We start from the raw sequence: 24,896 nt of genomic DNA, 5'->3' as shown, positions 1-24,896 counted from the left end.
CCAGGGGGCTGCGGACCCCCTTCTAGGGGCCGCTGCGCGCCCCCCACGCTCACCCACGCCTTTGTTCGCAGCGCGGAGCCCGCGGGGACCCCGGCCGGGAGCTGCGCGTCTGCGGGGCGGCGCGTCCGCAGGGCAGCGCGGTGAGTGCAGAGCCGGGGCAGGGCGGGGAGGGAACGCAGAGAAAGAAGCGGGGCTGGAGAACGGGGGGTTTGGTAAAAACTGGAGTTTATTTTACGGGGACGAGGGGGCGGGGGGACGCGAAACGCCGCGGGGGAGCCCCGCACCGAGGTCGGCCCTCCCGTGCCGGCCTCGACTCAGCTACGGCATTCGGTATTAAAAAGCTACGAGTGGATTATTCACCCTCTTAAAAAATAAAAGGAAAAGAAACAATAATGACGACGACGGAGGAAGCTACGGCCCAGGCAGCGAGCGGCTCCGCGCTGGCAGGGGCGGGGAAGCAAAGCGAAGCAGAGCTGGCGCTGCGGCTGTGGCTGCGCTGGCGCACGGCCCGAGCCCCGGCCAGCTGGGGGGACCCCGAACTACCTGGAAAGCAAATCCTGCGGCGGGGAGGGAAGCGAGGGGGGCGGGAGGAGCTGCGCCTGACCGGGCGGGGGGGAGCTGCGCGTCCGGTAGGAACCGACTCGTTTAGCCGAATGCGGCCGCGCTTCAGAGCCCGGCCCGGCCCGAGACACGCGGCGCCGAATTCGGTGTGCGACGGGAACCCGACGTTCAGCCGCGAATATCTTACCTGAAAGAGAAAAGCAGAGTTGGCGCAAGCGCCCGGGCGCGGGCGCCGGCCCCCGCGCCAGCCGGGATCGCACGAACCCCGGCGCGAGGCGAGCGCCCGCGGGAGCTGCCGGCTCCCTGACAACCGGAGTCCTGAGGCGGCGGCGCCGGGGGGCTCTGCGGCCGCCCCACGCCGGGCGGGACGCCGGGAGGCCCCCGCGGCTCCGGCAGCCAGCCCGGAGGGACCCACGCCAGGGCGGCGGCCCGGCTGCTGGCGGCGTTTACCGGGCAGAGCCCGCGGGGACGGTGGCCCCGCCCTGCGGTGACCGCACCGGGACGGCACAAGGGCCCAGCCCCGGCTGCGGGGCACCCGAGGGAGAGCGACCCGCCGGCACCAACCGATCGCTGCGGCACGTCCTCGCCACTGAAACCGTCCGGAGGCAGCGCCTGGGCTTTAACGCCGCCGGCTTCACCACGACCCTTCGTCCCGGCTCGCGTGGAGGTGCGCACGCTCGAGCGGGAGGCTCGCGGGGACGCTCGCCCCGTACCTCCAGCACCCCCCCTGCCGCGGTGCCCGGAGGCGTCGCCGGCTGCAAAGCGCCCGAGCACCAGACCCGCCAACGCGCTCACCTCCGGCTCAAAAGGCAGAGTACCGCGCCCGGTCCGCGTACGGGTCCCGCCCGAACCGCTGCATGTCGTAGAGGGAGGCCCGGGCCACCGAGGAGACCGGCGACAGCTGCCCACGCTCGTACGTGTACGCCTCTCCGACGGTGGTGGCCGCGGCGGCCGTGCGGCGCAGGGGGCTTCTATCCCGGGTGTAATAGGTGGAGGAGGCAGCCGCCGCGGCGGCGGTGGCGGCGGCGGCGACGGCGGCCGCCGCGCCCGGGGTCGGCAGCAGAGCTCTATCGTACGCGTCTAGGGTGGTGGGGATGCGGCTGGCCATGGCTGTGGTGGCGGCCATGGCCGAGGACTGCACCTGGGAGTACTGGGCGTACTGGGAGTACTGGGCCATGGTCTGCTCCGCGTAGGCGTCGTACGCGGAGGCCGTGGCGTAGGAGCGGACGCGGTAGCGCTTGTAGTAGTCGGCCATCCCGCCGTAGGCCTCATCGTAATACACGGTCTCCCCATAGCCCGCGGCGTAGGGAGTGCGCACGGCTCCGTACTGCTCGTTATAGGCCTCGGCAAAGTCCGCCACTTGCCCCGGGCGATCGACCGGGCACTCCTTAGACCAGTGCCCCTCCTTCCCGCAGCGGTAGCAGCCGCTCTTGTCTCCCATCCCGGGCGCCGTCCGCAGCCGGCTGGTGGACAGCTGCACGCGCATCCGCTTGCCTTGAGGAGAGAGACGCGAGAGGGAGCCCGTCAGTCGGGCCGCACCAGAGCGCGGCCGCGGGCGCCGAGCGCGCCGCTCCCCCTCTGCCCCGGCCCCGACACCGACACCGCAGCCTCCGACGGCGCCGGGCACGGCGGCAGGAGCGACCCGGCGCAGGAGCCCACCTCCGGGCTGGACTGGGAGCCGCCTCCCGGCTGCCGGACTTACCAGGACGGCGCCTCCAGGGCCGGGGCTCTGCCGGCAGCACCGCACGCCAACCGCCCCAGGCTCTGCCGGCTCAGCCGGCCAGCGAGACGCCGGCTACCCCGGCACGCGGCCAAAGACGGCTTTCTGCTGGCAGCCGGCGCGCGGCGGTGCTGCCACGACAGCCCGGGGATCGGCCGGCGGCAGCGCCGGCCCCGTATCGACACCAAGCTTCCCGCCGGAAAACGCTCCCGCCAGCGCGCTCCTTGCAGCGGCGAGATGGATGCGACGCCGGACAACCGCCCCGGAGCTAACGAGGCTTCGGCCAGGGCTGGCCTCAAGCGCGGCACGCGGCAAGCCAAGCGCAGCGGGGGGCACTCGCCGGTCCCCGTGGCCAGGGAGCTGCGGGCGCGGCTGCGCCGTCCCGGCCGGAGAAGAGTTTTGGGGGCTGCCCGGCATCGAGGTTTGCCGAAACCCCAGCACGGGCCGGGAAGGCCGAGCCCAGCCCCGCGCTGCGCGGGGCGAAGCGCCGGACGCCTCCCTGACAAGCCGGCCCGGCCACCAGCGGCGCTTCCGGATGGGGGAGGACGCGCTCGCCATCAGCGCCGCGCCGCCGCGGCTGGGCCATGAGCTCGAATCCAGACGCTCAGCCCCGCCACTGGATCCGCGCGAGTGGCCGAGAGGCGGAGGCTGCCAGCAAAAGCGCCCGCGCCGCGTTTCTACTGGGAGCCGGGCGCGAGCCTGGGGCGGCACGTCGAGAGCCCGAGCGAGCGATGCCGCGTGCCGCCGGCAGCGGGGCCGCGGCCAGCGCGGGATCGGGTGCCTCCGCTCACCCTCTTACCAGGCAGGGCAACGCTACAAGGGCGGGAGGCAGCCTGGCTTCACGCCGCGCGGGCGGGACCCGCTGCTCCGGCCCGGCAGCACCGGGCGCGGCGGCCGTCGGCACAAGAGTTGGGACTTCGCCGTCGGGATCCTCCTGCGGGGCGGCCGTGCTGGGTTAAGTCAGAGATGGATCAGTCCCGTCCTCCCCCGGCCCAGCCCCAAACGCCCCTGCCCTCGCTGCGGCGGCTGCACCGGCGACGCGGGCTCACTGGGCAGGGAGCGGCCGCGCGCCGCGCCAGCCCGGCCCTCGTCGCGCTGCGCATGGCGCGAGGGGAGCTGGAATGCAAAAAGAAAACCCCAAAACCACTACAAAACCCCGTTTGTGCTCAATTCCGGCGCGGGGACGGGCGGCGCCGCCCCGCCGTGGCGCCGAGGATCGCCCCAGTGCCGCTGCCGCGCCCCACGCTGTGCAGCCGGAGCTGGAAAGGACCGAACACGTCTCGGGGGAATCCTCCCGGAGCCCTCCCCGCTCCCCGCGGAGCGCCGCCGCCGCCCCGGCGCGCGTCACCTTGGAACTCGGTGTTGTCCAGGCCGCGGATGGCCTCCACCGCGTCCTCCGCCCGCTCCATGTGCACGAAGGCGTAGTCCTTGACGATGTCGCACTCGATGACGGGGCCGTACTCCTCGAACTTGGCGCGCAGCTCCAGGTTGGTGCAGGCGGGGCTGATGTTGCCGACGTGCAGCTTGGTGGAGGCCTTGCTCTTGTTCTTGCTGGCCTCCACGTTGATGCAGACGCCGTGCAGCTTGTGGTGGTGCAGGTTGCGGATGGCGTCCTCGGCCGCCGTCTTGTCCTCGATGTGCACGAAGCCGTAGTTCTTGATGATGTCGCACTCCAGCACCTTCCCGTACTGCTCGAACAGCGAGCGGATCTCCTGCTCCGTCGCCTCGCGCGGCAGGTTGCCGATGAACAGCTTCACCATCTCGCCCAGCCTGCGCCGCGGGGGGGGGGGTCAGCGCCGCCGTCGCGCCCCGCGCCCCACCCGAGACCCGCCTGGCGCCGGGCGGGGGGCCCGGACCCCCAGCTCTGCTGGGCGGGTGCCCCAACTGGGGCTGTGCCCCCCGCACGGGGCTGCGTCCTGCACACCCCAAACCCCCCCGGGTACCCCCAAACCCCCGTCTCCTCCTGCCAAGCAGAGCCCTGCACACCCCAAACCCCCCCGGGTGCCCCCAAACCCCCGTCTCCTCCTGCCAAGCTGAGCCCTGCACACCCCAAACCCCCCCGGGTACCCCCAAACCCCCGTCTCCTCCTGCCAAGCTGAGCCCTGCACACCCCAAACCCCCCCGGGTGCCCCCAAACCCCCGTCTCCTCCTGCCAAGCTGAGCCCTGCACACCCCAAACCCCCCCGGGTGCCCCCAAACCCCCGTCTCCTCCTGCCAAGCTGAGCCCTGCACACCCCAGCCCCCCCGGGTGCCCCCAAACCCCCGTCTCCTCCTGCCAAGCTGAGCCCTGCACACCCCAAACCCCCCCGGGTGCCCCCAAACCCCCGTCTCCTCCTGCCAAGCAGAGCCCTGCACACCCCAAACCCCCCCGGGTGCCCCCAAACCCCCGTCTCCTCCTGCCAAGCTGAGCCCTGCACACCCCAGCCCCCCCGGGTGCCCCCAAACCCCGCCCCTCGCACAGAGCTGTGCCCCAAACACCCCGAATCCCCTCCCAAATCCCGCCTCCCCCCGCGAGGCGGCGCCCCCAAACAGCCGCAATCTCCCCCAAGCCTGTGCCCCGCGCCCCCCCAAGGCTGTGTCCCAAACACCCCAAATCCTCCAAAATCACCCCAAACCCCTGCCCCTCCCCTCCCGCTGCCCCCCCCCCCGAGGCCTCCGACCGCCTCCGTGGGCCCAGGCCCCGGCCTCCTCGTTCGTTGTTCGCCCGGCCCCCTCCCCTCCCTGTTCTCCCCCCTTTTCCCCTCATCTCCCCCCGCCCCCGCCGCTCCCCCCCGGTACCGGTACCGGTACCGGTACCGGTACCGGCGCCGCCGCAGCCCCGCCCCCACCTGTGCCCCGTCCGCCGCGCGGTGCTCACAAAATGGCGGCGGCGCTACCCGCTTCGGCCTCCGCCTCCCGCGCTCTCATTGGGCGGCGGCGCCGTCCGTCAAACGCCGCTGCGTGCCGTCACCCCTGCACGGCCGGTGGCGATGGGTCCGCCCACGGAGCCGCCGCAGCCAATCACGGGTGGGGTAGGCGGGGCGGCGGGGCGGACCATCGCGGCGGAGCTGGGGGGGGCGCTGGGGCGGTCCATTGACAGCGGGGGGAGGGGGAAAGGCGGCGCGCAGGCAACTGGTGTCCGATACTGGGAGCACTGGTGTGACTCACGGGCACCCGCACGGCTCCGCCGCCGGCCCCGAACCCGTCCCCATCCCGAAACCATCCCACCCGCATCTCTGTCCCATCCCACCCCATCCTCATCCCCGTCCCATCACAATCCCACGCCATTCCCCCCCCATCCCTGTCGTATCCCCATCCATGTCCCATCCCATCCTCATCCCATTCCCATTTTATCCATATCGCTGTCCCCATCTCCATCCCTTCCCCATCCCGGTCCCATCCCCATTCCCATCTTCATCCCAATCCCGTACCAACCCTGTGCTCCCTTCCCATCTCCAATCCCACTCCATTCCCACTGCATCCCATTCCCCATCCCATTCCCCATCCCCCATCCCATTCCCACCCCAACACCACCCCAATCCCACCGCATTCCCCATTCCCCATCCCATTCCCCCCCGATTCCCCATTCCCCATCCCATTCCCACCCCAACACCACCCCAACACCACCCCATTCCCCATTCCCACCCCATTCCCCCCCCATTCCCCATTCCCACCCCATTCCCCCCCCATTCCCCCTTCCCCATCCCATTCCCTCCCCAGTCCCACCCCATTCCCACGCCCGGCCCCGCCGGCGCACCCAGCACCCGCCCTCTCTCTCCAGTCTCTTTATTGGGGGGCTGTGGCTGTGCGGGGACATCACCGGGACGCGGGGGCACACGGGGCGCGAACGCACAACAGCGGGGGGGCGCCCAGCCCCCCGCCCCCCGCCGCGTCCCTCCGTCGCCCCGCCGGCCGCCCCCGTCGCCGGGGGTCCCGTCCCCCCGCCGCAGCGCTACTTGTTCTTCTTGAAGAAGCTGAAGCGTTTCTCCCGCTCCTTCTCCTTCCCCTCGCGGGCGCGGGGCGCGGCGGCGCCCGGGGCGGGGGGCTGCGCGGGGGGCATGCTCATGGCCCGCGTCATCCCCTTCCCGCCGGCCGCCGGCCCCCCCGGCGCCTCCCGCGGCCCCCCCGCCGCCGGGGCGGCCGCCGCCTGCAGCACCCGCAGCCAGGTGCTCATCTCTGCCTGCGGGAGGGAGGGTGCTGCGCCTCAGCGGCCGTGCGAGGGCGTGCGAGGGCCTCACGGGCATGCGAGGGTGTGCAAGGGCGTGCGAGGGTGTGCAAGGGCGTGCGAGGGTGTGTGAGGGCCTCACGGGCGTGCGAGGGTGTGCAAGGGCATGCGAGGGTGTGTGAGGGCCTCACGGGCGTGCGAGGGTGTGCAAGGGCGTGCGAGGGTGTGTGAGGGCCTCACGGGCATGCGAGGGTGTGCAAGGGCGTGCGAGGGTGTGTGAGGGCCTCACGGGCATGCGAGGGTGTGCAAGGGCGTGCGAGGGTGTGTGAGGGCCTCACGGGCGTGCGAGGGTGTGCAAGGGCATGCGAGGGTGTGTGAGGGCCTCGTGGCCGTGCGAGGGTGTGCAAGGGCGTGCGAGGGTGTGTGAGGGCCTCACGGGCATGCGAGGGTGTGCAAGGGCATGCAGGGGCGTGTGAGGGGTTCGTAGGCGTGCGAGGGCGTGCAAGGGCCTCGTGGGCGTGCGAGGGTGTGCAAGGGCGTGCGAGGGTGTGTGAGGGCCTCACGGGCGTGCGAGGGTGTGCAAGGGCATGCGAGGGTGTGTGAGGGCCTCACGGGCGTGCGAGGGTGTGCAAGGGCGTGCGAGGGTGTGTGAGGGCCTCACGGGCGTGCGAGGGTGTGCAAGGGCGTGCGAGGGTGTGTGAGGGCCTCACGGGCATGCGAGGGTGTGCAAGGGCGTGCGAGGGTGTGTGAGGGCCTCACGGGCGTGCGAGGGTGTGCAAGGGCGTGCGAGGGTGTGTGAGGGCCTCACGGGCGTGCGAGGGTGTGCAAGGGCGTGCGAGGGTGTGTGAGGGCCTCACGGGCGTGCGAGGGTGTGCAAGGGCGTGCGAGGGTGTGTGAGGGCCTCACGGGCGTGCGAGGGTGTGCAAGGGCGTGCGAGGGTGTGTGAGGGCCTCACGGGCGTGCGAGGGTGTGCAAGGGCGTGCGAGGGTGTGTGAGGGCCTCACGGGCGTGCGAGGGTGTGCAAGGGCGTGCGAGGGTGTGTGAGGGCCTCACGGGCATGCGAGGGTGTGCAAGGGCGTGCGAGGGTGTGTGAGGGCCTCACGGGCATGTGAGGGCGTGCGAGGGCGTGCGAGGGCGTGTGAGAGCATGTGCATGTGTGAGCGGGCGCGCCGGGGCGCGAGCAGGCGTGCGGGGATGTGAGCGGGCGTGCGAGGGCGTGCGGGGACATGTGCGGGAACGTGCGAGGGCGTGGGGGGACGCGTGCGGGGACGTGCGAGGAGGCGCCGCCGGTCTCACCTCGTCCTTGGCCTGGAACAGGTACTCCTTCCCGTCGTTCAGCCTGGGGGGACAGCGCTCAGCCCCATGCCTCCCCCGTGCCCCCCGTGCCCCCCGGGTCCCCCCATATCCCCGCTGTGTCCCCCGTGGCCCCCCCGTGTCCCCACATATCCCCACCGTGTCCCCCCGTACCCCCTCTGTCCCCCTCATGTCCCTCCTGTCCCCTCATGCCCCCCACGTCCCCACTGTGTTCCCCTGTCCCCCTCAAGTCTGTGTCCCCCCATGTCCCCCTGTCCCCCGTGTCTCCCCGTGTCCCCCCATGTCCCCCTGCTCCCCCCCATGTCCCCCTGTCCCCCTGTGTCTCCCCGTGTCCCCCCATGTTCCCCTGCTCAGTCCCCGTGTTCCCCCGATGTCCCTCCCATCCCCTCGTGTCCCCCCATGCCCCCCATGCCCCCCACGTCCCCCCCGTGTCCCCCTGTGTGCCCCCGTGTCCCCCCATGTCCCCCTGCTCACTCCCCGTGTTCCCCCGATGTCCCTCCCATCCCCTCATGTCCCCCCATGCCCCCCACGTCCCCCCACGTCCCCCCCGTGTCCCCCTGTGTGCCCCCGTGTCCCCCCATGTCCCCCCACATCCCCTGTGCCCCACTCCCCACATGTCCCCCCCGTGTCCCCCTGTGTCCCCCCCCGTGTCCCCCCGCCCCTACCCCAGTTTGAAGACGTGCTTGCGCTTGCGGTAGTGGGTGGCGGGGTGGCAGCGGGCCCCGCGCAGGCTGGCGGGGGGCTCCCCGTGGAACGGCGCCCCCGCCCCCGCGCCCCGCGCGTCCTTGTGGAAGCTCAGGCGGCCCCCCCGCACCACGCAGTACACGCTCTGCCAGGACCTGCGGCCGGCACGGAGCCGGGGGGGGCACGGAGCCGGGGGGGGCACGGAGTCACGGGGGGGCACGGAGCCGGGGGGGGCACGGAGCCGGGGGGGGCACGGAGTCACGGGGGGGCACGGAGTCATGGGGGGGGCACGGAGTCACGGGGGGGGACAGAGTCACGGGGGGGCACGGAGTCACGGGGGGGCACGGAGTCACGGGGGGGGCACAGAGTCACGGGGGGGCACGGAGTCACGGGGGGGGCACGGAGTCACGGGGGGGGACAGAGTCACGGGGGGGCACGGAGTCACGGGGGGGCACGGAGTCACGGGGGGGGCACAGAGTCACGGGGGGGCACGGAGCCACGGGGGGGGACAGAGTCACGGGGGGGCACGGAGCCGGGGGGGGCACGGAGTCACGGGGGGGCACGGAGCCACGGGGGGGGACAGAGTCACGGGGGGGCACGGAGCCACGGGGGGGCACAGAGTCACGGGGGGGCACGGAGTCACGGGGGGGGACAGAGTCACGGGGGGGGCACGGAGTCACGGGGGGGCACGGAGTCACGGGGGGGGACAGAGTCACGGGGGGGGACAGAGTCACGGGGGGGCACGGAGCCGGGGGGGGCACGGAGTCACGGGGGGGCACGGAGCCACGGGGGGGGACAGAGTCACGGGGGGGCACGGAGCCACGGGGGGGCACAGAGTCACGGGGGGGCACGGAGTCACGGGGGGGGACAGAGTCACGGGGGGGGACAGAGTCACGGGGGGGCACGGAGTCACGGGGGGGCACAGAGTCACGGGGGGGCACGGAGTCACGGGGGGGCACAGAGTCACGGGGGGGCACGGAGCCACGGGGGGGCACAGAGTCACGGGGGGGCACGGAGTCACGGGGGGGGACAGAGTCACGGGGGGGCACAGAGTCACGGGGGGGCACGGAGTCACGGGGGGGCACGGAGTCACGGGGGGGGACAGAGTCACGGGGGGGCACGGAGCCACGGCTCGGTAGAGGGTTCTGGGTGGGGGGCGTGGCCCCGCAGTGGGGGCGTGGCCAACGCGCGGGCGTGGCCTGGCGAAGGCTCGTCCCTGTGGGCGGGGTGGGGGCCGCGCGGGCGTGGCCAAGGAGGGGCGGGACCAGCGGAGGGGGCGTGTCCGAGGGGCGTGGCCTCACCGGTTGGGCGCCTTCTTGCCCTGCGCCTCCATCTCGTGCTTGCGGCACAGCGCCCCCTCCAGGCTCTCGGCGGCGGCGGCGGCGCGGGGGGGCAGCGTGGCCGCGTGGGGGGGGTCGGGGGCCGGGACCCCTCCTCCCGGGGCCGACCCCCCCCCCGGGCCGGACCCCCCCTCCCGCGCCCCGTTGGGCAGCCCGGGCACCTGCGGGGGGGCGGGGGGTGTCACGGGGGGACGGTGGGTGCCTTCCCGCGGGGTGGGGGGGGCACCCAGAGGTGACCCCCCGGTGTTTGGGGGGGTTACCTGGGCAGCGCTGTCGGGGCCGATCCCGTTGAGGGCCGGGGGCTCTGGCTGGTGGCTCTGCGGGGGGGCACTGGGGGGGCAAGGGCGTGGGCAAGGGCACATCCGCCCATGGCCCCCGAGCCCCCCCAGACCCCCATGTTGCCCCCCAAAACCCCCAAACCTCCGCATCCTTCCCCAGACCCCCATGTGCCCCCCCAAACCCCCCAGACCCCCGCGTCTCCCCCAAACCCCCGTGTCCCCCCCCACCCATGCCCCGTCCCTCACCGCTGCGGCTCCCCGGTCCCGACGCCACTTTGGGTGTCCTGGGCCAGTGGCGAGGGGACGCCCCCGGCCTCAGGCTGCGCCGGGGGGGGCGTGGGTGGCCACCTCTTCCTCGCCTCCTCCTCCTCACGCCGCCGCCGCTCCTTCTCCTCCAGCTGTGGGGGACACGCAGAGGGGCTCACGCGTGCCCTGAGCGCGCCAGGGCTCAGCCGGCACCGGGACACGGAGGGGCTCACGCGCGCCCCGAGCGCGCCGGGGCTCAGCCGGCTCCGGGACACGGAGGGGCTCACGCGCGCCCCGAGTGCACCGGGGCTCAGCTGGCGGCGGGGCGTCCCCCCTCACCGTGGTGAGGCGCTCCAGCGCGGCGAAGCGCTCCTCCCAGGCGGCGGCCGCCTTCTGGAAGCCCTGATGGCGCTTGATGAGGTTCTCCACCTCGGCCACGCTGCCGCCCAGCTCCGGCGAGCGCAGCAGCGGCTCCTGGCTGGCCAGCCACGCCTCCGCCATGCTGGCGTCGCGCCCGAACACCAGCACCTCCAGCGCTGCGGGGGGACGGGGACGTGGCGCGGGCGGCCGCGCGGCCCCGCGCCCCCCGGCCCCCCGGCCCCGCGCTCACCAATCTGCAGCCAGTCCATCTTCTCCTTCCAGCGGTCCCCGATGTCCCGGCGGCGCTCCTGCAGCTGGGAGAGCTTCTCCGAGATCTGTGGGTGCGCAGGGGGTGAGTGCGCGGCGCGGGGGGGACGACGCGGGGACGGGGATGGGGACAGGGACACGGGGATGGGGACAAAGACAGGGGGACGTGGGGACAGGGAAAGGGACACAGGGATGGTGACAGGGACAGGGATGGGGACATGGGAGTGGGATGGGGACAGAGACACAGGGATAGGGACACGGGGACAGGGACACGGGGATGGAGACGGGACAGAGGGACATGGGACTGGGGACAGAATACAGGGACACAGGGACAGGATGGGGACAACAGGGACAGGGACACGGGGATGGGGACAAAGACAGGGGGACACGGGGATGGGACAGGGGGGTAGGGATGGGAAAACGGGGACGAGGGGAATGAGACAGGGGTGCGGGGATGGGGGGGCACACAGGGACACGGTGGCAGGGACGCGGGGCTGCAGGTGGGGACACGAGGCCAGCGCAGGGACGGGGACGCGGGGGCGCGGGGGGGCGGGGAGGCCCCACCTTGTCGGCGGCGTAGTGGCCCTTGTGCAGCAGCGCGGTGCCCATGGCCACGCAGGCGTCGAAGCTGTCGGCGCGCGCCTCCACCTCCGCCTTGATGCTCTGGTGGTTCTTGATCACCAGGTCGGCCGAGGACACGTCCCTGCGCCGGGGGGGCCGCCGTCAGCGCCCGCCTCGTGCCTCCGCGCCCCCGCCGCCGGGCCCCCACTCACCGCGGGCGCTCCTGGCCCTCGATCTGCAGGCGCACGCCGTCCATCCAGAGCAGCAGGTCCCGCACAGCACGCAGGAACCGGAATTTGTCCACGGTGTCGTGGAGCAGGCGCCGGCGGCCCTGGCTGCTGCCGCGCAGCTCGGCCCAGGCCTCGCTCACCGCCCGCTCGTGCCGGCGGATGTCGGCCGCCTTCTCGCCGGCGTACGCCTTCTCCAGCCGCGCCGCATCCTCCTGAACCTGGCGCACCTGAGGGCGTGCGGAGGTGAGGCCGCGCCACGCCGTGCCACACTGCACTGTGCTGCTTCGCGTTGTGCTGTTTCGCAGCATGCCATGCCGCGCCGCGCCATGCCAGGCTGCACTGCGCCGCGCCACGCCGTGCCAGGCTGCACCGAGCTGTGCCACACAGGGCTGCACCGCGCCGCGCCACGCCGTGCCAGGCTGCACCGAGCTGTGCCACGCAGGGCTGCACCGCGCCACGCCGTACTGCATCATGCTGCGCCGCGCCACTTCGCATCACGCTGTTTCATGCCGCACCGCGCCATCCCGTGCGGCGCCGCCGTCCTGTCCCGCCCCACCCTGCGCTGCGCCGTCCCTCGCGCGCGGCGTGGCTCACCTGCGCGCTCAGGGCTTGGATGTCGTGCTCGTAGGCGGTGTGCATGCGCTGCATGGCCTCGGCCGTGTTCAGGTCCCGGCCCACCTCGTCCGGCAGCTGCTTCTGCTTGTGCTGCACCTGCGCCAGCGTCTCGCGGGCGTCGTGGTAGAAGCGGTGCAGCTCGTAGGAGGCCGCCAGCATCTGCGACCGCGTGTCGATCAGCTCCAGCAGGTCGGCCCAGGCCTCGTTCAGCCCGTCCTTCCACTCGGCCACCGTGGCATTCTCCGAGTGCCCCGCCGCGATCAGCGCGTCCGCCAGCCCGTTGACGCCGTCCACCCGCTCCTGCCCGATGCTGCTCGTGTCCCGCGAGAACTCCCGGAACTTATCCCGCAGCATCTGCCAGGAGAGGGAGCGAGCCGCGTCGGGGACGGCGAGCAGGGGCCGCGTGGGCGCCCTGTCGCCCTCCCGCCCCGGCCCCGCACCGTGACGTGCTCGTAGTCCTGGCCCAGCTCGTGGGAAGCGGCCACCACCTCCCTCTCCGAAATCCACTGCTCCAGGTCGTCCACGTCGCGCTTGAGCTGGCAGAGCCGCTGGTGCTCCTGCAGCGCGGCGCGGCGCTCCTCCGCCAGCTCCTTCAGGCCGGCATACAGCTTGTCCACCTGGCCCTGGCGCAGTGTCAGCCGCTCGCTGCGGGCACGGCCGCCGTCAGCGCCGCCGGCCCTGGGCGCCCGCGCCGGGGGACGACGTGTGCGGGGCTGGGGGGCGGCACGGGGGGACAGGCGCCTCGTGGGACGATGGCGGCGGGGGGGGGGGACAGGGCCCCCAGGGGACGATGGACGTGGGGCCGGGAGGCGACAGGGACACAGGGTCGTCGCGGGATGAGGGATGCGGGGCTGGGGGGCGGCACGGGGGGACACGGTGCTCGTGGGACGGTGGCGGCAGGGACGGGAGGGGGCGGGGGAACGCAGTCCCTGTGGGACGGGCGGCGGTGGGGGACACACACGAACCACGTGGGACAACGCCGGCGGGGACGGGGGGGGCGCCAGGGGCCGCCCGTTGCCCGTTCCCGCCGCGGGCCGCCGCCGGGGGAGCGGGGGCCGCCACCCACCTCTCGGGGTGCCCGCTGGCCACCATGTCGCGGCTCTGCGCCGACAGCTGCTGCACGGTGCGGGCGTAGTCGCGCAGCGCCTGCTCCAGCACCAGGTGCTTGCTGACCATGGCCTGGGCGCTCAGCTCGTCCTGGGAGTGCGGGGACGGGGTCACGGCGGCGCGGGGTGGGGGCGCGCGGGGCGCATGTCCCGGCCGCTGCGGCGCCGGCGCCGTACCTTGGCCTTTTCCTGCGCCATCATGTGCAGCTCCTGCTCGCCCATCCAGGCCTCGGCCTCGGCGGCGTCGCAGTAGAACTGCTGGGCGGCGTGAGCTCGCTCCAGGCGCCGGTGCCGCAGCTCGGCCTGCAGCCGCAGCTCCTGCCAGGCCTCCCGCAGCTCCCGCACCCGCTCAGCCGCGCCCGCCAGTGCGCCGCGGCGCCCCAGCAGCTCTTCCACCCGCCGCTCGTGGCCCTGCAGCTCCTTCTGCAGAGTCTGCCGGGGCAAGGGGGCGACGGGATGCGCCGGGTGAGCGCGGCCGGGCCGGGGGACGGCGGGAGCCCCGTGCGGGGGGCGGCGGCGGGCCCCCCGCCGTGACCCACCTGGTTCTTCTTTATGAGGAGCTGGACGGAGGGCAGGTCCTTGCCGTGGTCGGTGGACACCGCCAGGGCTCTGCGCTCCCGCACCCACAGCTGGCGAGAGGCGGGGAGGGGGCGTCAGGGCCGCGGGGGTTCCCGGGGCCCCCTGCCGCGTGCGGGCGGTGCCCACTCACGATCTCGTCCTCCAGGTCGCGGTTGAACTGGTGCTCTTCCTTGGAGGCCAGGAGCTTCCGGCAGCGCTCCCGCAGCGGCTCCCGCAAGCCCAGGAACTGCTCCTCCACGGCGCGAACCTGGCCCTGCACCTCGGCCGCGCTGGCGTCCTCCCGGCTGAGGGCCTGCGCCTGCGCCCGCATCGCCTCCAGCTCCTTCTCCCGCACCGCCATCTGCTTCTCCAGCATCTGCCCGGCATGCGGGGAGTGTGAGTCGCCCTGAACCGGGCACCCCTGCGCCTGCGCCCCTGCCCTGGGCACCCCTGTCCCCTGCGTCCCATCGCCTGCACCCCTGCGCCTGCGTCCCATCCCCTGCGTCCCATCCCCTGCACCCCTGTCCCCTGCATCCCATCGCCTGCACCCCTGTCCCCTGCATCCCATCCCCTGCACCCCTGTCCCCTGCGTCCCATCCCCTGCGTCCCATCGCCTGCACCCCTGCCCTGGGCACCCCTGTCCCCTGCGTCCCATCCCCTGCGTCCCATCGCCTGCACCCCTGCCCTGGGCACCCCTGTCCCCTGCGTCCCATCCCCTGCACCCCTGTCACCTGCAGACCCCGTCCCCACAGACCTTGTCCCTTGCACCCCATCCCCCTGCGCCCCCATCCCCTGCAGACCCCACCCCGCGCCCCGTCCCCGCGCCGGGCCGCACCTGCTGTTTCTTCAGCAGGATGTTGACGCTGGTGAGGTCCTTGCCGAAGTCGTCGGAGCGCAGCTGGGCCTGCACGCCGGCCAGCCAGCCGCGCAGGGCCGCGCAGGACTGGGCGCACAGCTCGGCGCGGTTGGCGTCGAACAGGCGCCGCGCCTTCATCCGCGTGGTGGACTCCAGCTCGTCCCACAGCGCCCGCAGCGCCGCCAGCCGCTCCGTCGCCACCCTCCCCAGCTCCGGCTTGGCCGCCGCCAGCTGCCGGCCCTCCTGCCGGAGACGCCGGCGTCAGCGCGGCCGCGCCGGGGGGGATCCCGCGCCGGGCCGCCGCCCCGGCCCCACCTTCTCCATCTTCTCCAGCCAGCCCTTGTTGGCGGCCAGCTCGGCGGCGAAGGCCTGGTGCTTCTGCCACTTGGTGTGCAGGTTGCGCGCCTCCTCGTAGGAGACGTCCTGCGCCGTCAGCATCTTCTCCTCGATCCAGAGCGCCAGCTGCGCCGGGGAGGGGCACGGCGCCCTGACGCGCTGCCGGCTCCAGCCCGGCCCCATCCCGCCCCATCGCGTCCCATCCCATCTCTGTTCTTATCCCATGCCAACCCTGCTCTTATCCCATCCCACCCCACCCCATCCCTGCTTTTATCCCATCCCATCCCATCCCACCCCATCCCATCCCATCCCATCCCATCCCACCCCATCCCATCCCATCCCTGCTCTTATCCCACCCCATCCCACCCCATCCCATCCCATCCCATCCCACCCCATCCCATCCCATGCCATCCCTGCTCTTATCGCAGCCCAATCCCATATGCAACCCAGTCCCAGTCTCATCCCCATCCTATCCATATTCCAATCCCATTTCCATCCCCATTCCCATCTCCATTCCCATCGCATCCCAACCTATCCCCGTCCCGATCCCCATCCCCATCCCATCCCATTCACGTTTTATCCCAATCCCGACGCTCATCCCATCCCATTCCATCCCAATCTCACTCCATTCCCACCCCATTCCATCTCCATATCAGCCATTCCAATGTCCATCCCTGTCCCATCCCCATCCCGTTCCATCCTCGTCCTCATCCCATTCCCTTTCCACCCCAATCCCCATCCTCATCCCATCCCATTCCACCCCAATCCCACTCCATCCCCACCTCATCCCATCCCCATCCCAATTCCCATCCATTTCACCCTCATCCTGATCCCATTCCCATTTTATCCTCATCCCATCCCATCCCCATTCCCATCCCATCCCCACCCCGTCCCCCCGCGGCGCCGCTCACCTCCTGCCCGTCCTGCAGGAACCGCTGCAGCTCCCAGTTATCCCGCAGCCTCCCCAGCAGCTCCTGCGCCGTCTCCCGGTTCCTCCGGTGCCTGCGGCGAGGGCAGGGGCTGAGGCCGGGCCGGGAACGCCGGTGCCGGTGCCGGCGCCGCGCTGGGGGCGTCCCCTCACCTGCTCTCCACCGAATCCACCGTCTCCCGCACCTTGTCGGCGTGGAGGCTGCCCTCGGCCACCAGTTTGCGGCCGGCGGCCACCAGCCCCTGCACGCGCTCCCCGCCGGCGTCCATGGTGGCCATGAAATCCTCGTGTTTCCTGACGGAGGCCTCGGCTCCCGGCAGCGTGCTGGGCATCTCCGCGTGCGACAGGGCGTACTCCTGCGCGGGGCGGCGGGCCGGGCGTCACCCGCCGCCCCCGGGACGCCCGGGATCCCCGCGGCACGGCTGGGGTCGCCTCGCGGCCGCTCACCTGGGTGCTGAGGACACCCTCCACCTGCCCGCAGTCGCGGAGGAAGAGCTGGAAGGCGAAGGCCTGGGAGAGGAGCTGGTGGCGGTTCTCCCACATCCTGCCCAGCTCCTCCCAGCCCGTGTCCAGCGCCTCCAGGCGCTGCTGCAGGAAGACGTGCTGCGCGTCCGTCTGCCCCCGCGTCACCTCCCGGCCCACGGCCTGCGTGCTGCGGTAATCGTCGCCGTAGTGGGCGATCTCCTTGCGGATGCTCTCGTGCTGACTCAGCAACCGCTCGGCCTCCGCCAAGGTGGCCGGCACGTCCTCGGAGGCCACGGCGGTTTGGGTGCGGGACAGCCAGGCCTGGAAGGCGGCCAGGTCGCGCAGGAAGCCCTGCAGCTTGCTGGCCTCCCCCAGCGACTCCTCGCGGCACCGCAGGCTGCGGCACAGCTCGTCCCACACCGCTTCGATGGCCGCCAGCCGAGCCCGGATCGCCGCCGCCTGTTCCGGGTGCTCGGCCGCCAGTTTCTCCGCTTCGGCTCGCAAGTCCTGCACCTTGCCCTGGATGGCTTCCAGGTCGCGCTCCACGCCAGAGAGCTTGCGCTGCAGGGCCATGACGCCAGCCAGGTCGTTGCCCAGCCCCTGCGTGGACTCGATCACCTTCGTCTTCTCCCGCATCCAGGCGGTGGTCTCGTTGCACTCCAGGTGATAGTTCTGGATGTTCAGCGCCGACGTCAGCGCCTCCTTCTTCTGGTCGGCCAGCGCCCGGAACCGCTCCCACCTGCGCAGCAGCCGGCGTCAGGGGGAAGGCGGCAGCCGGCACCGCGCACCAAGATGGCCGGCCTGTCGGCGGCTGCCTGCCCGTCCTGCCTGGAGCATCCCTGCCTGGAGAACCCGTTCCTGCCTGGAGCATCCCTGGACGCCTGGAGCATCCCTGCCCGGAGCCCCCATCCCTGCTGCCCTGAGGCAGCATCCCTGCGCAAGGCTCCGTCCTGCTCGGCGCCCCGCCTGCATCGCCGGGCGCCCACCTGGCGTTGAGCTGCTCGCGGGTGGCGCGGACGCTCTCCTGGTTGCGCTGGTCGGCGGCCAGCAGCTGGTCGGCGATACGGTTGACGGCGGCCACGCGCGACGCCAGGTTGTTCATCTCTGGCTCCAGCGTCTCAAAGCTGCGGGCAGGGAGCGGGGACGGGGGCTCAGCACCCGCCAGCGCGCGGGCCGGGCCGCTCCGCGCCGCCTCTGGTGCCGGCGCTCACCGCTGCTGCACCACCTCCAGGTCCTCCAGCTTGTCGGGGACGCGCATGGCGTGCAGCCACTGCTCCTTCTCGCCCACCCACAGCCCGCAGGCGTCCGCCTCGCTGCGCGCGGTGTAGAGGCTGAGCGCGTCCTGCAGCTCCTGCCGCCGCCGCTCGGCCCGCGCCGACAGCTCCTGGTACCGCTGCTCCAGCGCCGGCAGCCGGCCGGCCACGTCGGGAAGCTCAGCGAAGGCGGGCGGGAGGGCGCGCGCCTGCTCGTGCAGGGCGTCGATGGCGGGGCGGTGGCTCCGCACCTCCTCCTGCACTTCCCGGTGCTGCCGCGCCAGGCTGCGGGTGGAATACTCGTCGTGGCCCAGCTCGGGGCTGGACGCCAAGCGCAAGGCGTCTTCCAGCCAGGCCTCCGCGTCCGCCGCCTCCGCTTGGAACTGGAAGAAGCCGGCGGCTTCCCGCAAGCGTCGTTCGCGTTCAGCCGCCAGCTCGGCCAGCGTTCGCCAACGTCCCTCCATCTCCCGGACCCGCTCGGCCACCTCGGCCGCCCCGAGCCGGCCTTCGGCCGCCAGCCCCCGGCCGCGGGCCAGCGCCTGCTCCAGCGGCCCCGCGCGCCCGCTCAGCTCCCCGCGGAAGGCGGCGTGCTGGCTCAGCAGGCGCAGGGAGCTGGTTGGGTCCCGGCCGACGTCCTCGGAGGAAAGGAGCCGCTCCTGCTCCCGCATCCAGGCCTCCTCCTCTCCAGTGTCCCAGAAGAATTTCCAGAGCCGTCGCGATTCCTCCAGCCGAGCGCGGCGCTGTCCTGCCAGCTCCACCAGCTCCCGGTAACGCAGCTCCAGCGCGGCCACGCGCTCCTGCACCATGGCCGGCTCGCAGGGCTGGTAGCCTGCAGGGAGCCCCGGCACGTCCCGGAGGGGGTCCAGGGGGCACCGGCCACCCCGGGGGGGTGGGGGGTGTCCCAGGGGTTGGGGGGTCCAGGGGGCACCGGCCACCCCAGGGGCTGGGGGCTGAGGTCAGGGGTCAGGGGCACTCCTGGGTTTTGGGGCTCCAGGGGCTCTGGGGGCCAGAGTCGGCGGCCATCCCAGGGTTTGGGGGTCCAGGGGAGCTGTGGTTCGGGGGTCTCAGGGGCCGCCCCAGCCGCACTCACCCTCGCCGGGCAGGGCGAACCGCTGCGCCGCGGCGCTCACCGCCCGCACGCGCTCCGCCTGCGCCGCGATGTCGGCCTCCACCAAGGCGTGGATCTGCAGCAGGTCGTCCACCCCGTGCAGGTGCTTCCCCAAATCCTGCGACTGCAGCCGGCCCTGCGGGCACCGCGACGGCGGCATCAGGCCCGGGCCGCCGCGTCCCCCCGCCCCGCTCCCGCGCCACGCCCGCCGCACCAGTACCTTCATCTCCTCCATCCAGTCCGTGAGATGCGCCAGGTCCTGCAGCATCTTCTGCAGCTCCAGGTGCAGCAGCAACCGCTCGCGGCGAGCGGCCACCAGCTGCCGGAGGAAATCCCAGAGCCGAACCACGTTGTCGCGGCGCGTGCGGACGCGGCGGATGTCGTGGTAGCGCTCGGCCTCCAGCTCGGCCGCCACCGCGCTCACCGCCTGCACCCGCTCGCTGTAGGCCACGATGTCCGTCTCGATGGCCTCATGCTTCCGCACCGCCGCCTCCACCGCCGACATCTCCGTCCCAAAATTGTCCTGGGCGGGGCGGGGGGCGCAGCCAGAGGTAAGGACGGGGTGGGGCCCGGACCCTCCGTCCACAGGGACCCCCGGGTGGTGGGGGGGAGTGGGACCCCCAAACTGGGGATCCCAGAGTTGGTGGCAGTGGGGAGCGGGACCCCCAAACGTGGGTCCCTGGGGTCAGTGACAGTGGGGAGCAGGACCTCCGAAATGCGGACCCCAGAGCCAGCGGTGCTGGGGAGCCGAACCCCCGAATTTGGGTGCCTGGGGGCGAGGGCAGCGGGGAGTGGGAGCCCCAAAGGTGGGTCCCTGGGGTTGCAGGGGGGCGGGCAGCGGGACCCCCCGCGTCCCGGTCGGCGTGGCGGCGGCGGCACCTGTGCGACGAGGCGCTGGTTCTCGCTCAGCCAGGTTTCCCGCATGGCCGCCTTGCGGTCGAACCGCGCCGCCAGCTGCTCCAGCTTCTCCTGCCGGATGAGCTCCGTGCGCAGCGCCAGCTCCCGCTCGTGTTCCGCCTTCTCCAGCCGCTCCCAGGCCTGCCGCAACGGCTCCCGTCGGCCCTCCCGCCGCGGCATGGCACGGCGTGGCGCGGCGCGGCGCGGCATGGCACGGCACAGCGTGGCACGGCACGGCACGGCATGGCGCAGCGCGGCACGGTACGGCATGGCACGGTACGGCACGGCACGGCACCGCCCTTGTCCCCATCCCCATCCCGGTCCCCATCCCGGTCCCCGCCCCACCTTGTTGATGTCGGAGAGCAGCCTGCCCTCGCGCGGCACGTAGACCTTCTGGTTGTTGGCGCGCATGCGGCTCTGCACGGTGAAGAGCAGCACCTCCAGGTTGCCTTTCTCCATAAACCTGGGGGGACAGGTGGCGCTGAGCCCCCCGCCCCGCGCGGCACCCCCGGGCGGGGCGCGGGGCGGGGCGGGCGGGGGGCTCACTTGGGGGGCTTCTCCACCGTGCGGTAGGTGTTGAAGGCCTGCAGCTGGTTCTGCACGCCGGGCAGGGCGTTGGCCAGGTGCCGGTCGTTGAGGATGAGGACGGTTTGCTCGATCCAGCCCAGCAGCTCCCCCGCCAGCTCCTCGTACCTGCGCACCAGCTCCTCCGCCTCCCGCGCCGCGTCCAGCACCTGCGGCGCCGCCGCCCACCGTCCGTCCGTCCGTCCGCCGCTGCCGGCTCACCCGGCTCACCCCCCCGCCCTGATCCCCGCCTGTCCGTCCACCCGCCGTCCGTCCGTCTTGTCTGCTGCTGCCGGCTCACCCCCCGCCCCGATCCCTGCCCGATCCCTGCCCACCGTCCGTCCGTCCGTCCATCCGTCCGTCTGCCGCTGCCGCCTCACCCCGCCACCCCAATCCCTGCCTGTCCGCCCGCCCGTCCGGCCGTCTGTCCATCCGTCCATCTGCCGCTGCCGGCTCACCCGGCTCACCCCCCCCGCCCCGATCCCCTGCCTGTCTGTGCAATCCGTCCGTCCGTCCCTCGCCAGCCCCAGCTCATCCCACTGCCCCGATCCCTGCCCGATCCCTGCCTGTCCGTCTCTCCATTCACCTCTCTGCCCTCTCCCCTCTCCCTGTCCATCTGTCCCGTCCCCTTGGACGTCTGCGTCCGTCTGTCCGTCCGCTTGAGCACTCCTACATCTCTGTCCACCCTCCCCTCTCCCTCCCTCTGTCCGTCCGTCCGTCCCCCCGGCGTCCCCTCCATCCACCTGTCCGTCTCCCCTCTCCCTCCGTCCGTCCGTCCGTCCGTCCGTCCCCCGGCGCCCCCCCCAGCGCCCCGCCCGCCCGCCGCGCCCCCGGCACCTCCCGACGCGCTTCCCCTCCACCGCCAGCGCCTTCATCTTGGAGAAGTAGTGGTAGAAGGTGGCCACGTAGGTGATGATGGACTTCTCATCCGGCTGGTCCACGTTGACGTCTGCGCGGAGCGGCGCGGCGCGGGTGAGCGCGGCCCCCCGGCCCCCCCGGCGCCCCCCGGCCCCCGGCCCCTCCTCACCCTCGGGGTCCAGCAGCCGGGTGAGGCCCAGCTCGCGCTCGGCCCCAGGTTGAAGGCGCTTTGCAGGTTGTAGTGCGCGTCTGCAGCGGCGCAGCGCCTCCATGTCCACCAGGTCCGGCCTGCGCAGCGGGGGCGCCTCAGCCCCACGGCGCCTGCCCCACGGCGCCCGCCCTGCGTCGCTGCCCCGCGTCCCTGCCCCACGTCCCTGCCCCCTGGCGCCCGCCCCACGTCCCTGCCCCGCGTCCCTGCCCCACATCCCTGCCCCACGTCCCTGCCCCCCGGCGGCCCCGCCCCGCGTCCCTGCCCCACGTCCCTGCCCCACATTCCTGCCCCGCGTCCCTGCCCCCCGGCGCCCGCCCCGCGTCCCTACCCCACGTCCCTGCCCCACGTCCCTGCCCCCCGGCGCCCGCCCCGCGTCCCTGCCCCACGTCCCTGCCCCACATTCCCGCCCCACGTCCCTGCCCCCTGGCGCCCGCCCCACGTCCCTGCCCTGTGTCACTGCCCCACGTCCCTGCCCCGCGTCCCTGCCGCATGCCGCCATGCCCCACGTCCCTGCCCCACGTCCCTGCCCCGCATCCCTGCCCCGCATCCCTGCCCCGCGTTGCCATGCCCATTTCCCTGGCCCACGTCCCTGCCCCATGTCCCTGCCGCACGGCCACCGTGCTCCACGTCCCTGCCCCACGTCGCCATGCCCCGCGCCCCTGCCCCACGCCGCCGGGCCCCACCTGTGTTTGTGGATGATGGCGTTGAAGGCCAGGCCGTCCCTCCAGCTCGTGGTGAAGTTGTGCACGTTCACGTTGGGGTACCTGCCCGGCAGCGGGGCGAGGGCTCAGCCTGGGACCCCAGGGCCACCCAGGACCCTCCCAGGGCCCCCCCAGGACCCCCAGGACCCCCCGCCGCGCTCTCACCCCGCTGTCTTCATCTGGCACCAGAGCAGCAGCGCGTCCTTGGCCGACTTCTTCTCCCTTGTTGTCCTCGGTCTCCACGCTGATGTCCTGGATCTGGGGGGCCGTGGGGTGAGGGGGGTCCTGGATCACCCCGCGGTTTGCGGTGGGGGTGCTACAAGGTGGGGGCAAAAGACCCACAGCGGGTGCAGGACCCCCCACGGCGGTGCAGGGACCCCGGCGGCAACCTGGAAGCGCAGGATGATGGTCCAGACGAGGCCGAGCGTGAGGCGGTGGTTGCCGTCCACGATGTCGTGCGAGCCCACGTTCTCCAGGTGCACGCGCTGCTCCTTCAGGAACTGCAGCGCCTTGTCCACGTTCTCCAGGCAGTGGATCCGCATCCGGCCCTTGGTGGGCTTGGGCTGCGCCCCCGGCGCGGGTCAGGGACCCCGGAACGGGTCCGGGGACCCCCCGGCACAGGTCAGCGCCCCCGGCGCGGGTCGGGGACCCCCCGGCACAGGTCAGGGACCCCCAGCGCGGGTCAGCGCCCCCGGCGCGGGTCAGCACCCCCCGGCGCGGGTCGGGACTCCCGGCACAGGTCAGCGCCCCCGGCGCGGGTCGGGGACCCCCGGCACAGGTCAGGGACCCCCCGGCGCGGGTCAGCGCCCCCCGGCGCGGGTCAGCACCCCCGGCGCGGGTCGGGGACTCCCGGCACAGGTCAGCGCCCCCGGCGCGGGTCGGGGACTCCCGGCACGGGTCAGCACCCCCCGGCGCGGGTCGGGGACTCCCGGCACAGGTCAGCGCCCCCGCGCGGGTCGGGGACCCCCGGCACAGGTCAGGGACCCCCGGCGCGGGTCAGCGCCCCCGGCGCGGGTCGGGGACCCCCGGCACAGGTCAGTGCCCCCGGCGCGGGTCAGCACCCCCCGGCGCGGGTCGGGGACTCCCGGCACGGGTCAGCACCCCCGGCGCGGGTCAGGGACCCTGGCGCGTGGGGAGGGGGTCCTGGGGGCTGGGGGTCCTGGGGAGGGGGTCACCCAGGGGCTGGGGTGCCCGGGGAAGGGGTGCTGGGATGCCAGAGGCCCTGGGAATGGGGTCCTGGGTGCGGGGGTCCCAGGGAAGGGTTCCGGGGTCCTGGTAAGAGGGGTCCTGGGGGTCCCGGTGAGGGGGTCCCGGTGAGGGGGTCCCAGGGAAGGGGTCCCGGGTGTGGGGGATCCCAGCAAAGGCGCCGCCCGGGCGCTCCGCCGGGGCAGCGGGTGCCCGGCTGTCGCGGGGAGGGGGTCCCGCAGCGGGGGGGCGGGGGTCGGGCGGGGGTCCGCTCACCAGCTGCTCCCCCGACAGCACCTCCAGCAGGCGCAGCAGCATGCGGCCGTCGCGCAGGTCGCTGTACAGGTCGCCCAGGCGGCAGGTGCCCCGCGCCAGGTGCGAGTTCACCCACTTGGTGAAGGTCTTCTTCTGCACCGCCTCGCGCTCGTCTGCGGGGGGGGCGCTGAGACCCCCGCCACGGACCCCGCCCCGCACCGAGACCCCCGCGACGCAGCCCAAACCTGCCAGAGACCCCCGCCCCGCAGCCCGCGCCCGCCACGGACCCCCCGCACCGAGACCCCCGCCACGCACCAAGACCCCCGCCCCGCAGCCCGCACCCGCCAGGGACCCCCACCCCGCACCGAGACCCCCGCCCCGCAGCCCGCACCCGCCCCGGACCCCGCCCCGCACCGAGACCCCCGCCACGCAGCCCGCACCCGCCAGGGACCCCCACCCCGCACCGAGACCCCCGCCCCGCAGCCCAAACCCCACCACGGACCCCGCCACACAGCCCAAACCCGCCACGGACCCCCACCACACACCGAGACCCCCGCCACGCAGCCCAAACCCGCCACGCAGCCCGCCACGCACCGAGACCCCCGCCACGCGGCCAAAACCCGCCACGGACCCCTGCCCACACACCGAGACCCCCACCACACAGCCCAAACCCGCCACAGACCCCCGCCACACACCGAGACCCCCACCACGCGGTCCGCACCCGCCACGCAGCCCGCCACGCACCGAGACCCCCGCCACGCAGCCCAAACCCGCCACGGACCCCCACCACACACCGAGACCCCCGCCACGCAGCCCAAACCCGCCACGCAGCCCGCCACGCACCGAGACCCCCACCACACAGCCCAAAACCCGCCACGGACCCCTGCCACACACCGAGACCCCCACCACACAGCCCAAACCCGCCACAGACCCCCGCCACACACCGAGACCCCCACCACGCGGTCCGCACCCGCACGCAGCCCGCCACGCACCGAGACCCCCGCCATGCACCAAGACCCCCGCCACGCGGCCCGCACCCGCCACGGACCCCCGCCACGCACTGAGACCCCCGCCACGCAGCCCAAACCCGCCACGGACCCCCGCCACACACCGAGACCCCCGCACGCAGCCCAAACCCGCCACGCAGCCCGCCACGCACCGAGACCCCCGCCACGCAGCCCAAACCCGCCACGCAGCCCGCCACGCACCGAGACCCCCGCCACACAGCCCAAACCCGCCACGGACCCCCGCCACACACCGAGACCCCCGCCACGCAGCCCGCACCCGCCACGGAC

At 73.5% G+C, this 24,896-nt stretch overlaps 2 protein-coding genes across 2 annotated transcripts; both read right to left on the bottom strand.

Moving 5' to 3' along the window:
* Positions 1 to 208: 208 nt before the first annotated feature.
* On the bottom strand, positions 209 to 5,227 carry LOC147596172 (RNA-binding protein 4-like). Its single transcript, XM_086771601.1, has 4 exons — positions 5,110 to 5,227; positions 3,630 to 4,051; positions 1,357 to 2,055; positions 209 to 748 (listed from the first exon to the last, which is right to left on the bottom strand). The coding sequence occupies exons 2-3, from the start codon at positions 4,039 to 4,041 to the stop codon at positions 1,364 to 1,366; spliced, it is 1,104 nt and encodes a 367-aa protein (XP_086627727.1). The 5' UTR covers positions 4,042 to 4,051; positions 5,110 to 5,227; the 3' UTR covers positions 209 to 748; positions 1,357 to 1,363.
* Positions 5,228 to 6,030: 803 nt separating this feature from the next.
* On the bottom strand, positions 6,031 to 24,608 carry LOC147596171 (spectrin beta chain, non-erythrocytic 2-like). The gene is made up of 34 exons (XM_086771598.1): positions 24,572 to 24,608; positions 23,623 to 23,846; positions 22,551 to 22,724; positions 22,271 to 22,419; positions 22,144 to 22,224; positions 21,229 to 21,537; positions 20,374 to 20,601; positions 20,173 to 20,290; positions 19,810 to 19,968; positions 19,151 to 19,453; positions 18,913 to 19,066; positions 17,781 to 18,651; positions 17,556 to 17,693; positions 16,552 to 17,308; positions 16,258 to 16,460; positions 16,088 to 16,178; positions 15,156 to 15,302; positions 14,820 to 15,083; positions 14,136 to 14,360; positions 13,966 to 14,055; positions 13,604 to 13,858; positions 13,387 to 13,517; positions 12,761 to 12,965; positions 12,300 to 12,674; positions 11,688 to 11,932; positions 11,479 to 11,617; positions 10,898 to 10,982; positions 10,627 to 10,823; positions 10,288 to 10,439; positions 10,024 to 10,093; positions 9,725 to 9,924; positions 8,405 to 8,578; positions 7,722 to 7,764; positions 6,031 to 6,440 (listed from the first exon to the last, which is right to left on the bottom strand). Exons 1-34 carry the CDS (start codon positions 24,606 to 24,608, stop codon positions 6,213 to 6,215), a joined length of 7,221 nt encoding a protein of 2,406 aa, XP_086627724.1. The 3' UTR covers positions 6,031 to 6,212.
* Positions 24,609 to 24,896: the final 288 nt, after the last annotated feature.

This window comes from Chlamydotis macqueenii, unplaced genomic scaffold, assembly GCF_036417535.1.
Source record: "Chlamydotis macqueenii isolate bChlMac1 unplaced genomic scaffold, bChlMac1.mat HAP1_SCAFFOLD_122, whole genome shotgun sequence".
NCBI classification, from domain to species: Eukaryota; Metazoa; Chordata; class Aves; order Otidiformes; family Otididae; genus Chlamydotis; species Chlamydotis macqueenii.
The sequence above is the reverse complement of the archived record's forward strand: the minus strand, read 5'-3'. Positions and strand labels throughout refer to the sequence as shown.

What these genes read in the sequence shown, in the direction of transcription:
- LOC147596172 (XM_086771601.1), bottom strand. Translation starts at nt 4,041, where the DNA reads ATGGTGAAGCTGTTCATCGGCAACCTGCCGCGCGAGGCGACGGAGCAG. An exon ending in GGACAACACCGAGTTCCAAG is followed by an intron (nt 2,056 to 3,629) that starts GTGACGCGCGCC and finishes TCTCTCCTCAAG; the next exon opens with GCAAGCGGATGCGCGTGCAG.
- LOC147596171 (XM_086771598.1), bottom strand. Translation starts at nt 24,608, where the DNA reads ATGGCGGGGGTCTCGGTGCGTGGCGGGCTGCGTGCGG. An exon ending in ACGGTGGAGAAGCCCCCCAA is followed by an intron (nt 20,291 to 20,373) that starts GTGAGCCCCCCG and finishes CTGTCCCCCCAG; the next exon opens with GTTTATGGAGAAAGGCAACC. An exon ending in ACCAGCGCCTCGTCGCACAG is followed by an intron (nt 19,454 to 19,809) that starts GTGCCGCCGCCG and finishes CGCCCCGCCCAG; the next exon opens with GACAATTTTGGGACGGAGAT.